Source organism: Trachurus japonicus, chromosome 18 (genome assembly GCF_045865225.1).
Source record: "Trachurus japonicus isolate A0001 chromosome 18, Traja_1.0".
Taxonomy (NCBI): domain Eukaryota; kingdom Metazoa; phylum Chordata; class Actinopteri; order Carangiformes; family Carangidae; genus Trachurus; species Trachurus japonicus.
In genome coordinates, this window is record NC_140924.1 from 6,114,635 (window position 1) to 6,132,765 (window position 18,131).

The window sequence follows — 18,131 nt, forward strand, 5'->3', positions numbered from 1 at the left end:
ACCGGTGACAATATCCCCCCTGCCCCGTCCAACTCCATTGGTGACAGGAAAGCTGGGTGACACCACCTTGCCCCATCTGACCTTCATGGTTTGTTTAGTGTACCAATAGTACAAAATATGTATCAATTGGTGGGGGACCCCTCGCTCTTGTAACACAGTGAACAGCTTGCCGTGGTTGATACGGTCGAAAGCTTTAGTTGCATCTAAAAAACAAAAAAACCTTTGTTGTATCAAATGTTTTTCACGTGACTCTAATCAGCCAATCAAATATGTGCAATCGGACACTTGGAGATGCTTTGCTGTCAGTGAGATACACGGCAGAGAGAGATCGAGAAGTGAAGAAAACAAGTATCGATTTCACATGTCATGCTTAAAGAAAATAAAATTGGACACTGAAAATATGACTTTCTCTCCTGTATGGATCCTCATGTGGACTCTAAGACTCCCTCTATGACAAATTTTTTTACCACAGGTAGCACAGGATTCTCATGTGTCTCTTCAAAACCCAGGTTGCACTAAATGTTTCCCCACACTCTGAGCAGCGGTGAGACTTCTTACCAGTGTCACATTCTTCATCATTTACATGAACTCTGGTGCTCTGGTTTCTCTCTCCAGTCATCATCACTGTCTTCAGCTTCAGAGGACGAATCTGAGACCTCATCATCTCTATCTGGTTGAAGATCTTCTGAAGAGCCGTGGGGAAACCCGGGGAAAACAAACCATTCTCCCTGTTATTATCATCGAGTAGGAACTGTGACAAGTTTTTCTATTTTGTAATGGTCAATGGCCGTCGCTGCCTGTAGATGTCACCAAAGACCTCCTCTCAAGATATTAAAACTCTTAAATACATGTCTTAGTTGATTCAATAACTATTGTCTTCACAATTAGGCAAAACTGACATAATAATTCTTATAATTCAACTCAGATAGGAACTCTTTAGTCATCAATGGAACTCCTTCTCACAAAGCAAAATTCAAAATGTAAAATTTTATCCACAACCAATGTTAAAGAACATACAGCAGAGTTTAGAGAAAAAGATACACTGTGAATGTATTTATTCAGTATTTCCCACAAATCAAGTAGAAATATACCAGAAAGAGATTTTACAGAATTCAAAGTCTTTTATAAAAACAATTTTAAAAAAAATCATATATGCAATTCATTTTCTATCAAGTTGTGAAGAACTGTTACAGTTCAGCTCAAACAACTCTGCAACCTCCATTACTGCCGTGTACAACCCAAATGTTTCCATATATGTGGCATTCATTTCATGAACAAGCAGTGTCATACAATTCATCAAAATCATGAACTTAACAAAATATTTTATGTGTGAAGTTCATTTTCACTATGTTGTGATGAGCTATTACAGCTCAATAACTGCAGCCTCACACAGTGCTGCTGCCTTCAGTAACATTCCTGAGTTTACATACACTTACACATCTCTTCTTGCCAAAAACATCTGAGAACTGATGGCCACAAAAAACTTCAACTGTACGTTTAACTCTCCTTCATGGATTCTTGTGGAGACATAAAGATCTTGTTGACAAAATGTCTCGTCACAATACTGCAACTAAAAGAAGACTACCTACTGCTTTATATGTTCTACCACACACTACAAGCAAATGGTTTAACTTCTGTATGGACTTTCATGTGCCTCAGGATCAGTAATGGGAATAACAGCGTTAAAATACACAGCGTTACTAACGGCGGTACTTTTTTCAGTAACGAATGATCAAACAAGTTACCGTTTTATAACTGAAGTTTCCCTCCGTGATGGGATTTCATGTGCATCTTCAAATTCTCCAGCTCCATAAACGTTTGCCCACAAACACTGCAACCAAATGGCTCCACTTTTGAATGGACTCTTGTGTGAAACAATAAAATTTTCTGGTCGGTAAGTCCTTTTCCACAAATAGCACAACTAAATGGTTTCTCCTGTGTGTGGACTCTCAAGTGGACTTTACAATCCCTTCGACGTCTAAAATGTTTACCACAGGTAGGACATTCAAATGGTTTCTCTTCTGAATGGATTTTCATGTGTTTTTTAAGATTCATTTTAAATGTAAATTGTTTACCACAGGTAGCACAGTCAAATGGTTTCTCTCCTGTGTGGATTCTCATGTGGTCTTTAAGATTCCCCCTTCGACTAAATGTTTTACCACAGGTAGCACAGTCAAATGGTTTCTCTCCTGTATGAACACTCATGTGGTATTTAAGATGACTTTTATGTTTAAATTTTTTACCACAGACAGCACAGTCAAATGGTTTCTCTCCTGTATGGACTCTCATGTGTATCTTCAAAATTGCTTTTGTGCTAAATGTTTTACCACAGGTAGCACAGTCAAATGGTTTCTCTCCTGTATGGACTCTCATGTGTATCTTCAAAATCCCATTTGTGCTAAATGTTTTACCACAGGTAGCACAGTCAAATGGTTTCTCTCCTGTATGGACTCTCATGTGTTCTTTAAGATGCTGTCGTTGTCTAAATGTTTTACCACAGGTAGCACAGTCAAATGGTTTCTCTCCTGTATGGACTCTCATGTGTTCTTTAAGATGACCATTATGTCTAAATTTTTTACCACAGGTAGCACAGTCAAATGATTCTCCTTTGTGGATGTGTATCATGTGTATCTTCAAACTCCCCTTTCTGCTATATGTTTTCCCACACTCTGGACAGCGGTGAGACTTCTTACCAGTGTCACATTCTTCATCATTTACATGAACAGCTTCACTGTTCAAACCTGACTCAGGTGCTCTGGTTTCTCTCCAGTCATCATCACTGTCTTCAGCTTCAGAGAACGACTCTGAGACCTCATCATCTGTATCTGGTTGAAGATCTTCAGGTTGATCTGAGTTCCTGGCTGGTTCAGATCCTCCATAGTCGTCTCCATCAGCCTCTATCTCTACTTCTATCTGTTCAGCTGAGCTGCTGGATGGAGGCTCTGCCTCAGTTTGTCTTTGATGAGGTTGTAGGGACTGAGGTTCCTCCTGCTCATCCTCACTCTTCACATGAACAGAAGTGAGGGGGAATTCTGGAGTGGTCAATAGTTCTTCCTCTTCTTCTTTAATATGTAGACTCTCTGGGTTCTCCTGGTCCAGACTAGTGGTCAACTCAGGAGGATCCTCTGCTTTTATCAACAACAGGTGCTGATCACCTGCAGAAACAATGAAATACACATCATGAACAACAGTGTCTTCATACTGTCACTCATATATCTGGTGTCTGGATGAACCCCAATTATCTTCTCAGTGGACATTAGTCTGAGCTGAAGGAAGTTTGCTGCTGCAAATAGCCTCTGATTGGCCGGAACAAACCACCTGACGTAGTCCCACCTTCCTGTTGCAGTTTTCACAGTGGGGAAAGGAATAGGCCTGTAACGATACACCAAAGTCACGATTCGATTCGTATCTCGATTTCTGACCCATGGTTTGATACACAATTTGATTCAATTCGAATTATTTAAGGTTAAAAAAAGAAGAGATTTTGGTAGCAAAATAGTCGACCTAGCACTCCGTTCCATGCCGCAGATGCCCCACCCATCTTACATGCTGAGCTCAGTCACTTACCCTCCTCATCTACTGTGTTTATTGGTGATAAACGGGCATAACGGTAAAACCCGACAGACTTGTTGAAACTAATCAAGTTCATAAGCTGTGTGCAGAGCGATCTGGCTGTGTGATGTGTGTGTGAGTGACTATGGCGGAACGTGTCCAACGGTGGGTCTGACGGGAGGAGGGGGCGGGGGTCGCCAGTCCTAATTATAACAATAATAAATTAAAAACAAAGAAACTATTCTCTCTTCTCAAACAAAATACTGTTAAAAAATAAACATAACTGAACTCCATTGTGGAGACTATTTAAAGCAGAAGTAAGCGGAATGTTTGTGTTAATATAAGTCTTAAATAGTTATATTTTCCGACAGCAATCACTTATATAGAGTGAGAAGGGGGAGATTGTGGGCTTCATCAGGGTGAAACGCGTAGCTGCTGCTTGACTTTTTAACAATAAATCAGTGTTAAAACGACCACTTTGTGTGCAGTGAAACTCCTTCCTTTTTTTTTCTTATGCACTGAGTGTTTGGTCTGAAACACGGGTCTGTCAGTCACTCTGCTCTGCTGTAAGCCGAGGAGAAAACTTTTCTTGTATCCTACAACCTTTATCCAATGAGGAGAGAGAACCGTATATAGGGGCGGTCCTCTCTGTGTGTGCATGCCAAGGGGGGGAGGACGATGCACGTGCATGTGGTGACATAGGGACGAGGGCGGGGACTGCTAACTCCATCGGCTGACAGGAAGTTAGCCAAAACGACCGGATCGCTTACTTCTGCTTTAAAGGTTCATGAGGCAAGAAATGCACATGCGTTTTAAGTTTTTTACTGCTGATGGGCGATGAAGCGTTAAAAACCAAAAAGAATGAGCCCACTCGCGTATCTCTCTGTTGCCTTGAACAGGCTGTGTGCTGCATAATGCGCTGCAATTCTGGGTCTGAATTTCCCGCGCTGTCCGCGGATGTGACGTCAAATGACGCCGCATGCACGTCCTCGACAGCTTCGGCTTTCCTCCGCTTGCGACCAGCGGTCGGCGGATGTCTTGCAGCCTGAATAGTCATGTGAGCAGCGAGTAGAGAAATAACGTCACTTTCTTACATTTTAATATTTTTTCATGCGAGAAAGTGACAGTTTAGATTCCCAATCTGTTGTCAGTTTATCCAAATAACGTCTGTAAGTACTAGATTTGCTCCGACGTTTTTCAGAGGAGTGCAGAGCCACACACACGCAGCAGCAGCAGCAGCAGCAGCAGCGGCTCGTCACAGAGGCTGCAGCCGGGGAGCTGAGCTCATCGGCTGGGCAGCCTCTGTCCTCTGTTCTCCTCCTCCCAGGGAAGAAAACGAGCCGAGTAACTTCCCCACAGGTTTTTAGAGGTTTTCTGCCGGCTGGTTTAATTGTTTTGAGGAGATAAATGCTGGATGAAATCTAACAGTGGCACTGTGGCAGTCGGATTAGTTCATTTGAATGAAAAGTGAAGCTTCAGGTGTCTGTGAGCAGCGCAGCCTTGGGGCTCTGCACGTACAAAAATCATCATATTTAGGCTACTTCAATAAATAAATAAATAGTTTTACAATGAGCCGATTGATTCATCCGTGGTCAGTTTATCCAAACAACGCCTGTAAGGAAATTCTCCGACGTGTTCGGAGGAGTGCAGAGCCACTAGAGCAGCCGAGCGGCAGCAGCGGCTCACAGAGGCGGCGGCGGCGGCCGGTGCTGACCTGATGCCCGGGCGGTCAACCTCCGGGTGTCGCGGTAAATTGAGCACTGTACAATGAGCGCGGCATGGCGCATTTACTGTTTATTAACAGCCAGGCGGTGTGTGTGTGTGTGTGTGTGTGTGTGTGTGTCTGTGTCTGTGTCGTGAGACAGCAGGTAGAGGGGCTGACTGGCAGAGATGAGGGATAGTGAAAAATGTTCTTTTTTTCTGTGAGAGACTGCTGCGGCGGACACAAACCAAACCGTGGCGGCTGATTAGTGGAAAACACTTTCCAATTCAGCCACAGTGTCACTGTCACATCATCAGCTGCTGCTGTGGAGAGTTGATGCGCGCTCCCGCACCAGCTTGGCTGATGGCTGCAGTAACCCTGACGGCCGCTACGGCCGTTGTATCGCTAATGAGTTTTATTCCTTGATCTTGCCTCAAGCACCTTTAAGTTTAGGAAACAAACTTGCCGCCTGTGCCATATACCCAGGGGGCAAAGCAAAAAAACAGACATGGAGCGTTGCCATTTCATTGGCGATACAGGTTCATGTTTTAGAGTGTCGCAACAACAGGAACCACAGATATTTCGATATGACTGTAAAGATATTCAAAGCGTACTCCATTTGGAGACATCCTGACTTGTTTGCCAACCGGCTACGGCAAAAGTTTTATCTATCAAGCTTGGACCATCGTCTTCGGTGAGCTAGCGAGGTTAACGCCTACTCCCCGGGCAATATTTTACAAGCACACTGTTGCTATGGCACCACCCACAGCGATTGTGATTGGTTGAAAGATATCCAAATGGCTGGGGCATTTTTTTCTCCGATCTCAGATTCAGTAGTAATAAAGTATTGTAGACTATTAAGACTCTCCAACCAATGCCCTGAGAGACCAGAGTTCATCAAAGCTTTCAGACTGAGATAGAAAATGTACAATTAATACCATTGTAACTCTTTTGTAGAACTTGTTGAGTGTGTCCAACTCTGTTATAACGTTACCAGTGGCTAAATCCTGAATTGCAATACTCCAATCATACAATTTACTACTATAAATGTTCCTAAACTTTAAGTCTGTGTGTGATGAAGACACGATTCAACATCAGAATCTAAAGCACTGCAGAGCAAAAGAATGTGTGGGGAAAATAATAATAATAATTAATCTGTAGATTTTGATGACTCCAGAAAAGTGACTATGGGAATAAATTCAAATTAAAAATATAAATTGTTAAAGCAGAAGTAAGTGATATATTTGTGTTAATATAAGTCTTAAATAGTTATATCTTCCGACAGCAATCACTTACATAGAGTGTTTGGACCGAAACACGGGTCTGTCAGTCACTCTGCTCTGCTCTGAGCCGAGGAGAAAACATTTATCGTATCCTACAGTTTTTATCCAATGAGGAGAGAGAACGGCATGCAGGGCTGTGTGTGCAGCCAAGGGACGCCATGAATGTGGCGACGTAGGGACGAGGACTGTTATGGTGCGTTCAAGGAAACTCGTATTTTTCCGACCGTGAAGTCGTACCAGTTCGATCTGGTACGAGTTCACCGGTCGAAGTTACGAGTGGCCGTTATAGTGACTTTCACCGGTAAAACAGGTCGGAAAAACACGAGTGGGTTGCCTGGAACGCTACAAAGTCGTAAGTTGTGACTTGAAGCTGTAATTTACGATTTCAAAAGCCTGCCTGGAACGCAGCATTAGCGAAAACGACCGGACCACTTACTTCTGCTTTAACTTGCTAGTCGATAATAGCTAAGTCAATGTACAGAGTAAAACGCCTCAACTAAAATACATTTCCTGTAGTACAATTGCTGATAGAATTGACGGCCACAAAAACTTCAACTGTACATTTACTCTCCTTCATGGATTTTTTTGTACACTTTAAGATCTTCCTGTTGACAAAATGTCTCATCACAGAAACTGCAACTAAATTATTTAATGCGTCTTTTAAGACTACCTACTGCCTTATATCTTCTCTACACACATTACAAGCAAATGGTTTAACTTCTGTATCGACTTCCATGCTCCTCTTAAGACAACACCAGAACTTTCTCTCCTTTATGGGACTTTATGTGCGTCACCAAATTCAAATTAAAAATATAAATTGTTAACTTGATAGTCGATAATAGCTAAGTCAATGTACAGAGTAAAACGCCTCAACTACTAAAATACATTTCCTGTAGTACAATTGCTGATAGCCACATAACAGTTAAAAGATAGTACAACATGGCCTCTTTCTCTATGAACAAGCACTCTGAGGTTCATGGATGTAAAACTGAATCACCGACCTGTTTTGTTGAGAACGACTCGAGGCTGCAGGAGAACATCCAGCAGGTTCCTCTGCCGCTCGATCTCCTGTCTGAAGCCCGAAGCCTCCGCCTCGTAGCCGGCTACGACTCTGTCCACGGCCGCTAAGATTTCCTGGGAGGCGGCGGTGAGTCTCTCGCTAACGAATCCTCTCAGAAACTCCACCTCAGACATTTTACTCAAACTCTCGGTTGATCCCGGCGAACTCTGTTGTTTAGTTTCCGCTGCTCGACTCTCTTCCGGTTTGGGTACTTTTATTTTTTTATTTAAAAAAAAAAACTTTATTAACATTTATGTACAGAACAATACTGTTGTGCCAGGGGATAAAAAAAAAATATATATATATATAAATATACAAAGAGATAATGCTTACCATGTATATATAAAAAAAAGAAAATATCTATATATATGTATATATAAAAAAAAACAAAAAAAAAATTGAATTAAAGAAGATCATATTAAATAAATAAATATTTATCCAAAATAAAATTGGTTTTAAATGCTTTTTGTGTTTCAAGTCCTTTGGTGTCGGTGCCATACTGAAAAAGCTCTTTCAAAAAAAAACTGCAAAGTTTGGTTTATTGTCAGTCCATTTTCTTTTGTGAATGTGAAATTTTCCTAAAAATAAAACAAGTTGTACAAAAAAAATTAAATCATTATCCAATTGGTTATCATCAAAATAAAGAAAAATGTCCTTTTCATGTAGGTGTATTGGATTCTGGTTTGGGTACGTGCATTATCATCCGAGTAGAAAATGCGACCTTTTTTTTTTTTTTTTTTTGGCCATTGTCAATGGCCGTACGTCGCTGTCAGTAGATGTCGCCAAAGCTGCTATCAAATATTAAAACACTTTGTCTTACAGTAATAGATTAAACTATTATGATCGTTTTCATAATTAAGTATAACTGACATTATTCTTACAGTACAACTCAACTTCAGTTGGGCACCTTCATGTCTTTCCCCAAGAATAAAATCTCCTGTTAGCCTCTGATAGATGTATGCACTTTTCACCATTTTGATTTGGTTTGGAGTAGGTGTCCTGGGCAGAGTTTAACCCCTAAAATGGTTTGTTAGATATGTTACAAACTCAAATTCTAGGGCTATACTACTGGCTGCTTATTGTTTATCGGTATTATTTTGATATGTAATGTACTCAGTTTGGTACGTTTGAAATAATAGCAGCCATTTAATATCTTAATGAAGATATCGTACAACCACATGAACCACATGAAAATAAACAGAAAAAACTGTTTGCTTCTTCCACTCCAATCATTTTCCTGTGCAAAATGATGGTCACTTAAAATAACCTCCCTGACCCTCCAGCCAACATCAGCCTCAAAATATGAAAAATTAAATACAGCTTCCTATCAGGTTAGAGGTACAATGTCAAAAATACGAATTAAAATTAAACATGGCTCCTACAATGAGTGTATATTTTCAGGGGGTAGGATTTTCCAGGCCAAATTGGCAGCAGTGATACCACAGCACCACCTAGTGGTGGTTATAAAAAAAAAGGCACAGGTTCTTCTTGCCTCTACAGTCTTTCATTCAAGTTTTTAATTTTCTTCATGTTTTCCTGCCTGGGAGCTCAGTAGATTGCTGCTACAGCCGCGTGTGCAATGCCTTTTTGGTGGGTATACTAATGTTAAGCGGTACATGGAGAATATACTAACAATACTGCTTTCAGGGGACAGTCACTGCAGAGGAAGAACTGATGCATTTTTGCTACCAAAGTTAGATAGGGTAGTAGTGCAACATCTTGGAAGAAGAAAAAAAAGAAGAACAAAGATGAAGGATCAATAAACTCTGAATTTATTTAGTAACAAAACATGTTTCCGCCATCAAGTACAAATATACCATAAAGACATTTTACAGAATTTGTTAAAGTTTTATAAAAACAACACAAATTTATTACAATTAATTTTCACTGTTGTGATGAGCTGTTACAGATCAATAACTGAAGCTTCACACACTGCTGCTGCCTTCAGTAAAATTCCTTCGGTTACAAACACTCACACGTCTCCTCTTGCCAGACATATGCGAGAATTGACGGCCACAAAAACTTCAACTGTACATTTACTCTCCTTCATGGGTTCTTTTGTACACTTTAAGATCTTCCTGTTGACAAAATGTCTCATCACAAAAACTGCAACTAAATTATTTAATGCGTCTTTTAAGACTACCTACTGCCTTATATCTTCTCTACACACATTCCAAGCAAATGGTTTAACTTCTGTATGGACTTTCATGCTCCTCTTAAGACAACACCAGAACTTTCTCTCCTTTATGGGACTTCATGTGCGTCACCAAATTCACCAGCTCCTTAAAAGTTTTCCTATAAACACTGCAACCAAATGGCTTCACGTTTGAGTGAACTCTTGTGTGAAACAAATGACATGCCTGCTGGCTAAATCTTTTTCCATTTAAAGTTTTCTCCTTTGTATGAACTCTTACATGGTCTTTAAGATGACCATGATATCGATTTTTTTCCCTAAATGGTTTCTGCACTGTATGGATTCTCATATGTTCATAAAGATGCTGTCGTTGGTTTTACCACAGGTAGCACAGTCAAATGGTTTCTCTCCCTAAATGGTTTCTGCACTGTGTGGACTCTCATATGTTCTTTAAGATTCCCTTTAAGGGTAAATTTTTTACCACAGATACCACAGTCAAATGGTTTCTCTCCTGTGTGGATTCTCATGTGTCTCCTCAAATCCGAGGATCTATTAAACGTTTTCCCACATTCTGAGCAGTGGTGAGACTTCTTACCAGTGTTACATTTCTCTTCCGTGTGGACTCTCATATGTTCTTTAAGATTCCTTTTAACGCTAAATTTTTTACCACACGTAGCACAGTCAAATGGTTTCTCTCCTGTGTGGACTCTCATATGTTCTTTAAGATTCCATCTTTGTCTAAATTTTTTACCACAGATACCACAGTCAAATGGTTTCTCTCCTGTATGGATTCTAATGTGTCTCCTCAAATCCGAGGATGTTTTAAATGTTCTCCCGCACTCTGAGCAGCGGTGAGACTTCTCACCAGTGTTAAATTCTTCGTCACTCACATGAACAGCTTCACTGTTCAAACCTGACTCAGGTGCTCTGGTTTCTCTCCAGTCATCATTACTGTATTCAGTCTGACAGTCGTCTCCATCAGCCTCTATCTGTTCAGCTGGGCAGCTGGATGGAGGCTCTGCCTCAGTTTGTCTTTGATTAAGTTGTGATGACTGAGGTTCCTCCTCTTCGTCCTCACTCTTAACATGAACAGAAGTCAGGGAGAACTCTGGAGTGGTCAATAGTTCTTCCTCTTCTTCTTTAATATGTAGACTCTCTGGGTTCTCCTGATCCAGACTAGTGGTCAACTCAGGAGGATCCTCTGCTTTTATCAACATCAGCTGCTGATCACCTGCAGAAACAATGAAATACACATCATGAACAACAGTGTCTTTATACTGTCACTCATATATCTGGTGTCTGGATGAACCCCAATTATCTTCTCAGTGGACACCAACAGCATGTGCACCCATTCATTAATCAGTAATCCATAAAGTCACCTTGATCAAACAGAACCCTCCAGTTATCCACCATCAAAGTACACCACCTCCATAAAAAGGACTAGTAGTAATAAAGTATTGTACCAATGCCCTGAGAGCCCTGAGCTCAGCTGAAAAATTTCAGACTGAGATACAAAATGTACAAGTACTATTTATACCTGTGTTACTCTTTAGTATAACTTGATGAGTGGGTCCAACGTGTCCTATTACAGCAACAGCTGGTTAAATCCTAAATTAGAAACATTTCTGCAAAAGTCAAATCATTCTGTCCCTTTGAAGGCACAAACTTAACCTAAAACACTGGACGACGCTGAAGTTAGCCTCCGATTCGGCATTTAAGGGGAAAGTTAAGAGGAAATTACTGAACGTGCAGTGCGACTGTTTGTACACTGATTGTCTGGTTTTTTTTTGTGACACTTCATGATGTAAAACATTTTAGGTAAGACATTGACTTTGCCTGACCTGCCATTGTATTTGTGAAATGTTTATTTTATTTGTGAAAATGCTAAAGGGGAGATTTCACCGTTTTTGTTTGATACCTACAGACCTCATTAGACCAGGTCCAGATCAAAAACCACTGTACCCAGACTTCTCAAATCTGCCCTAGATTATCCTAAAGAGGCATAATCTAATCCAGATTTGAGAAATCTAGGCATAGTGCTGCTGAGAAAACAGTGAAATGTGCCTTTATTGCATTTTCACAAATAGAATAAAGGTTTCACAGATCAGAAACTGTGTTATTGAATGTTAAGCCTCTGTAGGATAATCCAATCCAGATTTGAGAAGTCTAGGCATAGTGGTTTTTGATCAGGACCTGGTCTAATGCGGTCTATATGATGAGAAAACAGTGAAATGTGCCTTTATTGCATTTTCACAAATATATTAAAGGTTTCACAGATTAGAAACTGTGTCTGAATTAATCTTCAGGGCCTGTAGATTAATCTGGTCCAGATTTGAGAAGTCTGGGTACAGTGGTTTTTGATCTGGACCTGGTCTAATGAGGTCTGTAGGTATCAAACAAAAAACGGTGAAACCTCCCCTTTAGCATTTTCACAAATAAAATAAACGTTTCACAAATACAATAGCGGTTGTCAGGCAAAGTTATTGTCTTACCTAAAATGTTTTTACATCAAGAAGTGTCACAAAAAACAGACAATCAGTGTACAAACAGTCGCACTGCATGTTACGTTAATTTCCTCTTAACTTTCCCCTTAAGTGCCGAATCGGAGGCTAACTTCAGCGTCGTAAACACTAAATTCGGTTAAAAAAAATTAACCACAGAGCAAAAGAACGTGTGTGTGAATCACCAACCTGTTTTGTTGAGAAAGACTCGAGGCTGCAGGAGAACATCCAGCAGGTTCCTCTGCCGCTCGATCTCCTGTCTGAAGCCCGAAGCCTCCGCCTCGTAGCCGGCTACGACTTTGTCCACGGCCGCTAAGATTTCCTGGGAGGCGGCGGTGAGTCTCTCGGTAACGAATCCTCTCAGATCCTCGAACTGAGACATTTTACTAAAAACCTGTTCCTGGCAGGAGACCCGAACCCGACCCGAACCGTTTCCCGTAGCGAAAATCTCTTCCGGTTTGGGTACGTACATACATCATCCGAGTAGAAACTAAAAACAGCGACAAGTTCAGCAAACACACACAAAAAAACCTATTTGAACCCCGACCGCGTCTAACGGGCGCAGCTTCTGCTGCTATTACGGTAAAAGTAGAGCGCTGGAATAAGAGAGTAACGACACCTCCATTGACTCCCGTGGTAAACATTATGCGCCCCGAGTGGCAGGATATGGGTATTGCAGAAGAACCCAGAAAACCCATTCACTCCAATGTATGTGTGTTGCCCACTTGCTTGTAAATTGATGAAAACGGCCGTGTTTTTGTGTCTTGATCATATCAAATTACACTTATAATTTGTTTATTATAAAATGTAGATTGAAACATTCATGTAGAAAACAGTTTTTTTTTTTTTTTTTTACTAGCCTATGTGTTAAAGGTGTACAGAAAAGAACATTGAATTTAAGCCCACTCTGGGTCATAAAATTAGTGTAATAACTCATCTATCAGACGATGTAGGCCAAACTTTGTGCAAAATTCTATTTTTGAGTAAATCTGGGATGAATCAAATTCGTTTTCATTACTCGGGTAAATTCGTGTTGCAGCTCGTGACAACTCGGCGCGACAAACAGGACAAACAGCCATTTCTGTACACCTTTAAGGTTTATCTGTAAGGGGTCCTCAATGATGCTATTAACGTGGGTGATCTAGAAATGTCCTTAAATTATTGAAAATACCACACTTTCTCATTCACCAACAATGCAGAGATGTCGGTTCTTGGGCACTTTTGCAGTATCCATATTCCTCCATCAGGAGGCGCTTCCATTGGACCAATGCGTGTTGTTACTCTCTTATTCCAGTGCTCTAGGTGAAAGTGTCCATCGGAAACTCACAGATCACCATATAGCGAATCGATAGCTTTATTTTACAGACTCCAAGTCCAATAATAATAATAATAAAAAGAAACAGGCAGACAGACAGATAAATAAAGAAACATAAACAAACAATATAGACATATTTCCAAAACATGGAAGTGTATTTTGTGTCACTCTGAGTTGGGTCAGTCAGAGACATAATAATTCAATTTTTGGATCGACACATTCTGCACTTAAACTTATAAATAAAATTTCTTAGCAAGGCATTGAATGTGGGTACATTACAGGACACAAACAAATGGCTCGCACTTTCCCACCTTGGGTACTTCAGCAAGATACGAAGGGCGTCATTATACGCAACCTTGATCTTATTCATCTGACCTTTACTATAATTGCACCAGAGGGTGTGCTGTATATAGTGGTGTACAGTAGCTCTAAAGAGAGCAATTTTAACATCTTTGAGCACATGTGAAATTTGCGAGCAATCATATTTGCTTGCACATACAGTTTACAGCATTGCTACGTTGCACATCATCATCATCATCATCACAGAGATCATCTCGAATAATATGCCCCAGGTGTTTAACCTTGGTGACAACATTGAGTGATTGCTCAGAGGGAAACTTTTGCTTTTGGTCCTCCTTAGCTCTGGCTATCATAACTACACTCTTTTGGGGATTAAATTTGATATCATATTGCACTCCATATTCAGTACACACACTCTCAATAGTTTCTGTACACCAGCACTATAGGGTGACAGAACAACTAAGTCGTCCGCATATATCATATGATTGATGAGCCGATTCCCCACCATATACATCCAGTCTTGCATTTTTGTAATCTCTGTGACAGACCATCCATATACAGATTAAAAAGGACCGGTGACAATATCCCCCCTGCCCCGTCCAACTCCATTGGTGACAGGAAAGCTGGGTGACACCACCTTGCCCCATCTGACCTTCATGGTTTGTTTAGTGTACCAATAGTACAAAATATGTATCAATTGGTGGGGGACCCCTCGCTCTTGTAACACAGTGAACAGCTTGCCGTGGTTGATACGGTCGAAAGCTTTAGTTGCATCTAAAAAACAAAAAAACCTTTGTTGTATCAAATGTTTTTCACGTGACTCTAATCAGCCAATCAAATATGTGCAATCGGACACTTGGAGATGCTTTGCTGTCAGTGAGATACACGGCAGAGAGAGATCGAGAAGTGAAGAAAACAAGTATCGATTTCACATGTCATGCTTAAAGAAAATAAAATTGGACACTGAAAATATGACTTTCTCTCCTGTATGGATCCTCATGTGGACTCTAAGACTCCCTCTATGACTAAATTTTTTACCACAGGTAGCACAGGATTCTCATGTGTCTCTTCAAAACCCAGGTTGCACTAAATGTTTCCCCACACTCTGAGCAGCGGTGAGACTTCTTACCAGTGTCACATTCTTCATCATTTACATGAACTCTGGTGCTCTGGTTTCTCTCTCCAGTATTCATCACTGTCTTCAGCTTCAGAGGACAAATCTGAGACCTCATCATCTGTATCTGGTTGAAGATCCTCTGAAGAGCCGTGGGGACACCCGGGGAAAACAAACCATTCTCCCCGTTATTATCATCGAGTAGGAACTGTGACAAGTTTTTCTATTTTGTAATGGTCAATGGCCGTCGCTGCCTGTAGATGTCACCAAAGACCTCCTCTCAAGATATTAAAACTCTTAAATACATGTCTTAGTTGATTCAATAACTGTTGTCTTCATAATTAGGCAAAACTGACATAATAATTCGACTCGGGTAGGAACTCTTTAGTCATCAATGGAACTCCTCTTCACAAACTTAGTGAATAAAAGCAAAATTCAAAATATAAAATTTTATCCACAACCAATGGTAAAGAACATACAGCAGAGTTTAGAGAAAAATATACACTGTGAATGTATTTATTCAGTAATTCCCCACAAAACAAGTAGAAATATACCAGAAAGAGATTTTACAGAATTCAAAGTCTTTTATAAAAACAATTTAAAGAAAAAAATCAGATATGCAATTCATTTTTTTAATCAAGTTGTGATGAACTGTTACAGTTCAGCTCAACCAACTCTGCAACCTCCATTACTGCTGCCTACAATCCAAATGTTTCCATATATGTGGCATTAATTTCATGAACAAGCAGTGTCATACAATTCATCAAAATCATGAACTTAACATGAGGCAGACTTAACAAAATATTTTATGTGTGAAGTTCATTTTCACTATGTTGTGATGAGCTATTACAGCTCAATAACTGCAGCCTCACACAGTGCTGCTGCCTTCAGTAACATTCCTGAGTTTACACTTACACATCTCTTCTTGCCAAAAACATCTGAGAACTGATGGCCAGAAAAAACTTCAACTGTACGTTTAACTCTCCTTCATGGATTCTTGTGGGCACATAAAGATCTTGTTGACAAAATGTCTCGTCACAATACTGCAACTAAAAGAAGACTACCTACTGCTTTATATGTACTCCCACACACTACAAGCAAATGGTTTAACTTCTGTGTGGACTTTCATGTGCCTCAGGATCAGTAATGGGAATAACAGCGTTACTAACGGCACTACTTTTTTCAGTAACTAATGATCAAACAAGTTACCGTTTTATAACTGAAGTTTCCCTCCGTGATGGGATTTCATGTGCATCTTCAAATTCTCCAGCTCCATAAACGTTTGCCCACAAACACTGCAACCAAATGGCTCCACTTTTGAATGGACTCTTGTGTGAAACAATAAAATTTTCTGGTCGGTAAGTCCTTTTCCACAAATAGCACAACTAAATGGTTTCTCCTGTGTGTGGACTCTCAAGTGGACTTTACAATCCCTTCGACGTCTAAAATGTTTACCACAGGTAGGACATTCAAATGGTTTCTCTCCTGTATGGAGTCTCATGTGTGTCTTCAAAATCACTTTTGTGCTAAATGCTTTACCACAGGTAGCACAGTCAAATGGTTTCTCTCCTGTATGGACTCTCATGTGTCCTTTAAGATTCCCTCTATGTCTAAATTTTTTACCACAGGTAGCACAGTCAAACGGTTTGTCTCCTGTATGGATTCTCGTGTGTCTCTTCAACTCTGAAAGTGTTTTAAATGTTTTCCCACACTCTGAGCAGCGTTGAGACTTCTTACCAGTGTCACATTCTTCATCATTTACATGAACAGCTTCACTGTTCAAACCTGACTCAGGTGCTCTGGTTTCTCTCCAGTCATCATCACTGTCTTCAGTTACACAGGATGACTCTGAGACCTCATCATCTGTAACTGGTTGAAGATCTTCAGGTTGATCTGAGTTCCTGGCTGGTTCAGATCCTCCACAGTCGTCTCCATCAGCCTCTATCTCTACTTCTATCTGTTCAGCTGAGCTGCTGGATGGAGGCTCTGCCTCAGTTTGTCTTTGATTAAGTTGTGATGACTGAGGTTCCTCCTCTTCGTCCTCACTCTTAACATGAACAGAAGTCAGGGAGAACTCTGGAGTGGTCAATAGTTCTTCCTCTTCTTCTTTAATATGTAGACTCTCTGGGTTCTCCTGATCCAGACTAGTGGTCAACTCAGGAGGATCCTCTGCTTTTATCAACATCAGGTGCTGATCACCTGCAGAAACAATGAAACACACATCATGAACAACAGTGTCTTCATACTGTCACTCATATATCTGGTGTCTGGATGAACCCCAATTATCTTCTCAGTGGACACCAACAGCATGTGCACCCATTCATTAATCAGTAATCCATAAAGTCACCTTGATCAAACAGAACCCTCCAGTTATCCACCATCAAAGTACACCACCTCCATAAAAAGGACTAGTAGTAATAAAGTATTGTACCAATGCCCTGAGAGCCCTGAGCTCAGCTGAAAAATTTCAGACTGAGATACAAAATGTACAAGTACTATTTATACCTGTGTTACTCTTTAGTATAACTTGATGAGTGGGTCCAACGTGTCCTATTACAGCAACAGCTGGTTAAATCCTAAATTAGAAACATTTCTGCAAAAGTCAAATCATTCTGTCCCTTTGAAGGCACAAACTTAACCTAAAACACTGGACGACGCTGAAGTTAGCCTCCGATTCGGCATTTAAGGGGAAAGTTAAGAGGAAATTACTGAACGTGCAGTGCGACTGTTTAGTACACTGATTGTCTGTTTTTTTTTTTGTGACACTTCATGATGTAAAACATTTTAGGTAAGACATTGACTTTGCCTGACCTGCCATTGTATTTGTGAAACGTTTATTTTATTTGTGAAAATGCTAAAGGGGAGATTTCACCGTTTTTGTTTGATACCTACAGACCTCATTAGACCAGGTCCAGATCAAAAACCACTGTACCCAGACTTCTCAAATCTGTCCTAGATTATCCTAAAGAGGCATAATCTAATCCAGATTTGAGAAATCTAGGCATAGTGCTGCTGAGAAAACAGTGAAATGTGCCTTTATTGCATTTTCACAAATAGAATAAAGGTTTCACAGATCAGAAACTGTGTTATTGAATGTTACGCCTCTGTAGGATAATCCAATCCAGATTTGAGAAGTCTAGGCATAGTGGTTTTTGATCAGGACCTGGTCT

At 40.4% G+C, this 18,131-nt stretch overlaps 2 protein-coding genes across 2 annotated transcripts in view; both read right to left on the reverse strand.

Annotated features, from left to right (window-relative positions):
• Window positions 1-1,222: 1,222 nt before the first annotated feature.
• Window positions 1,223-7,740, reverse strand: LOC146968508 (uncharacterized). The gene is made up of 2 exons (XM_085759250.1): window positions 7,539-7,740; window positions 1,223-3,155 (listed from the first exon to the last, which is right to left on the reverse strand). Exons 1-2 carry the CDS (start codon window positions 7,729-7,731, stop codon window positions 1,750-1,752), a joined length of 1,599 nt encoding a protein of 532 aa, XP_085615376.1. The 5' UTR covers window positions 7,732-7,740; the 3' UTR covers window positions 1,223-1,749.
• An 8,345-nt stretch (window positions 7,741-16,085) lies between these two features.
• The window catches only part of LOC146968509 (uncharacterized), a 102,513-nt gene continuing 100,467 nt past the window's right edge, over window positions 16,086-18,131 (reverse strand). Inside the window, exon 2 of the mRNA XM_085806328.1 lies at window positions 16,086-17,160. Within this exon, the coding sequence (XP_085662454.1) occupies window positions 16,175-17,160 (986 nt within the window). The 3' untranslated portion in view covers window positions 16,086-16,174. The remainder of the gene's footprint in view (window positions 17,161-18,131) is intronic.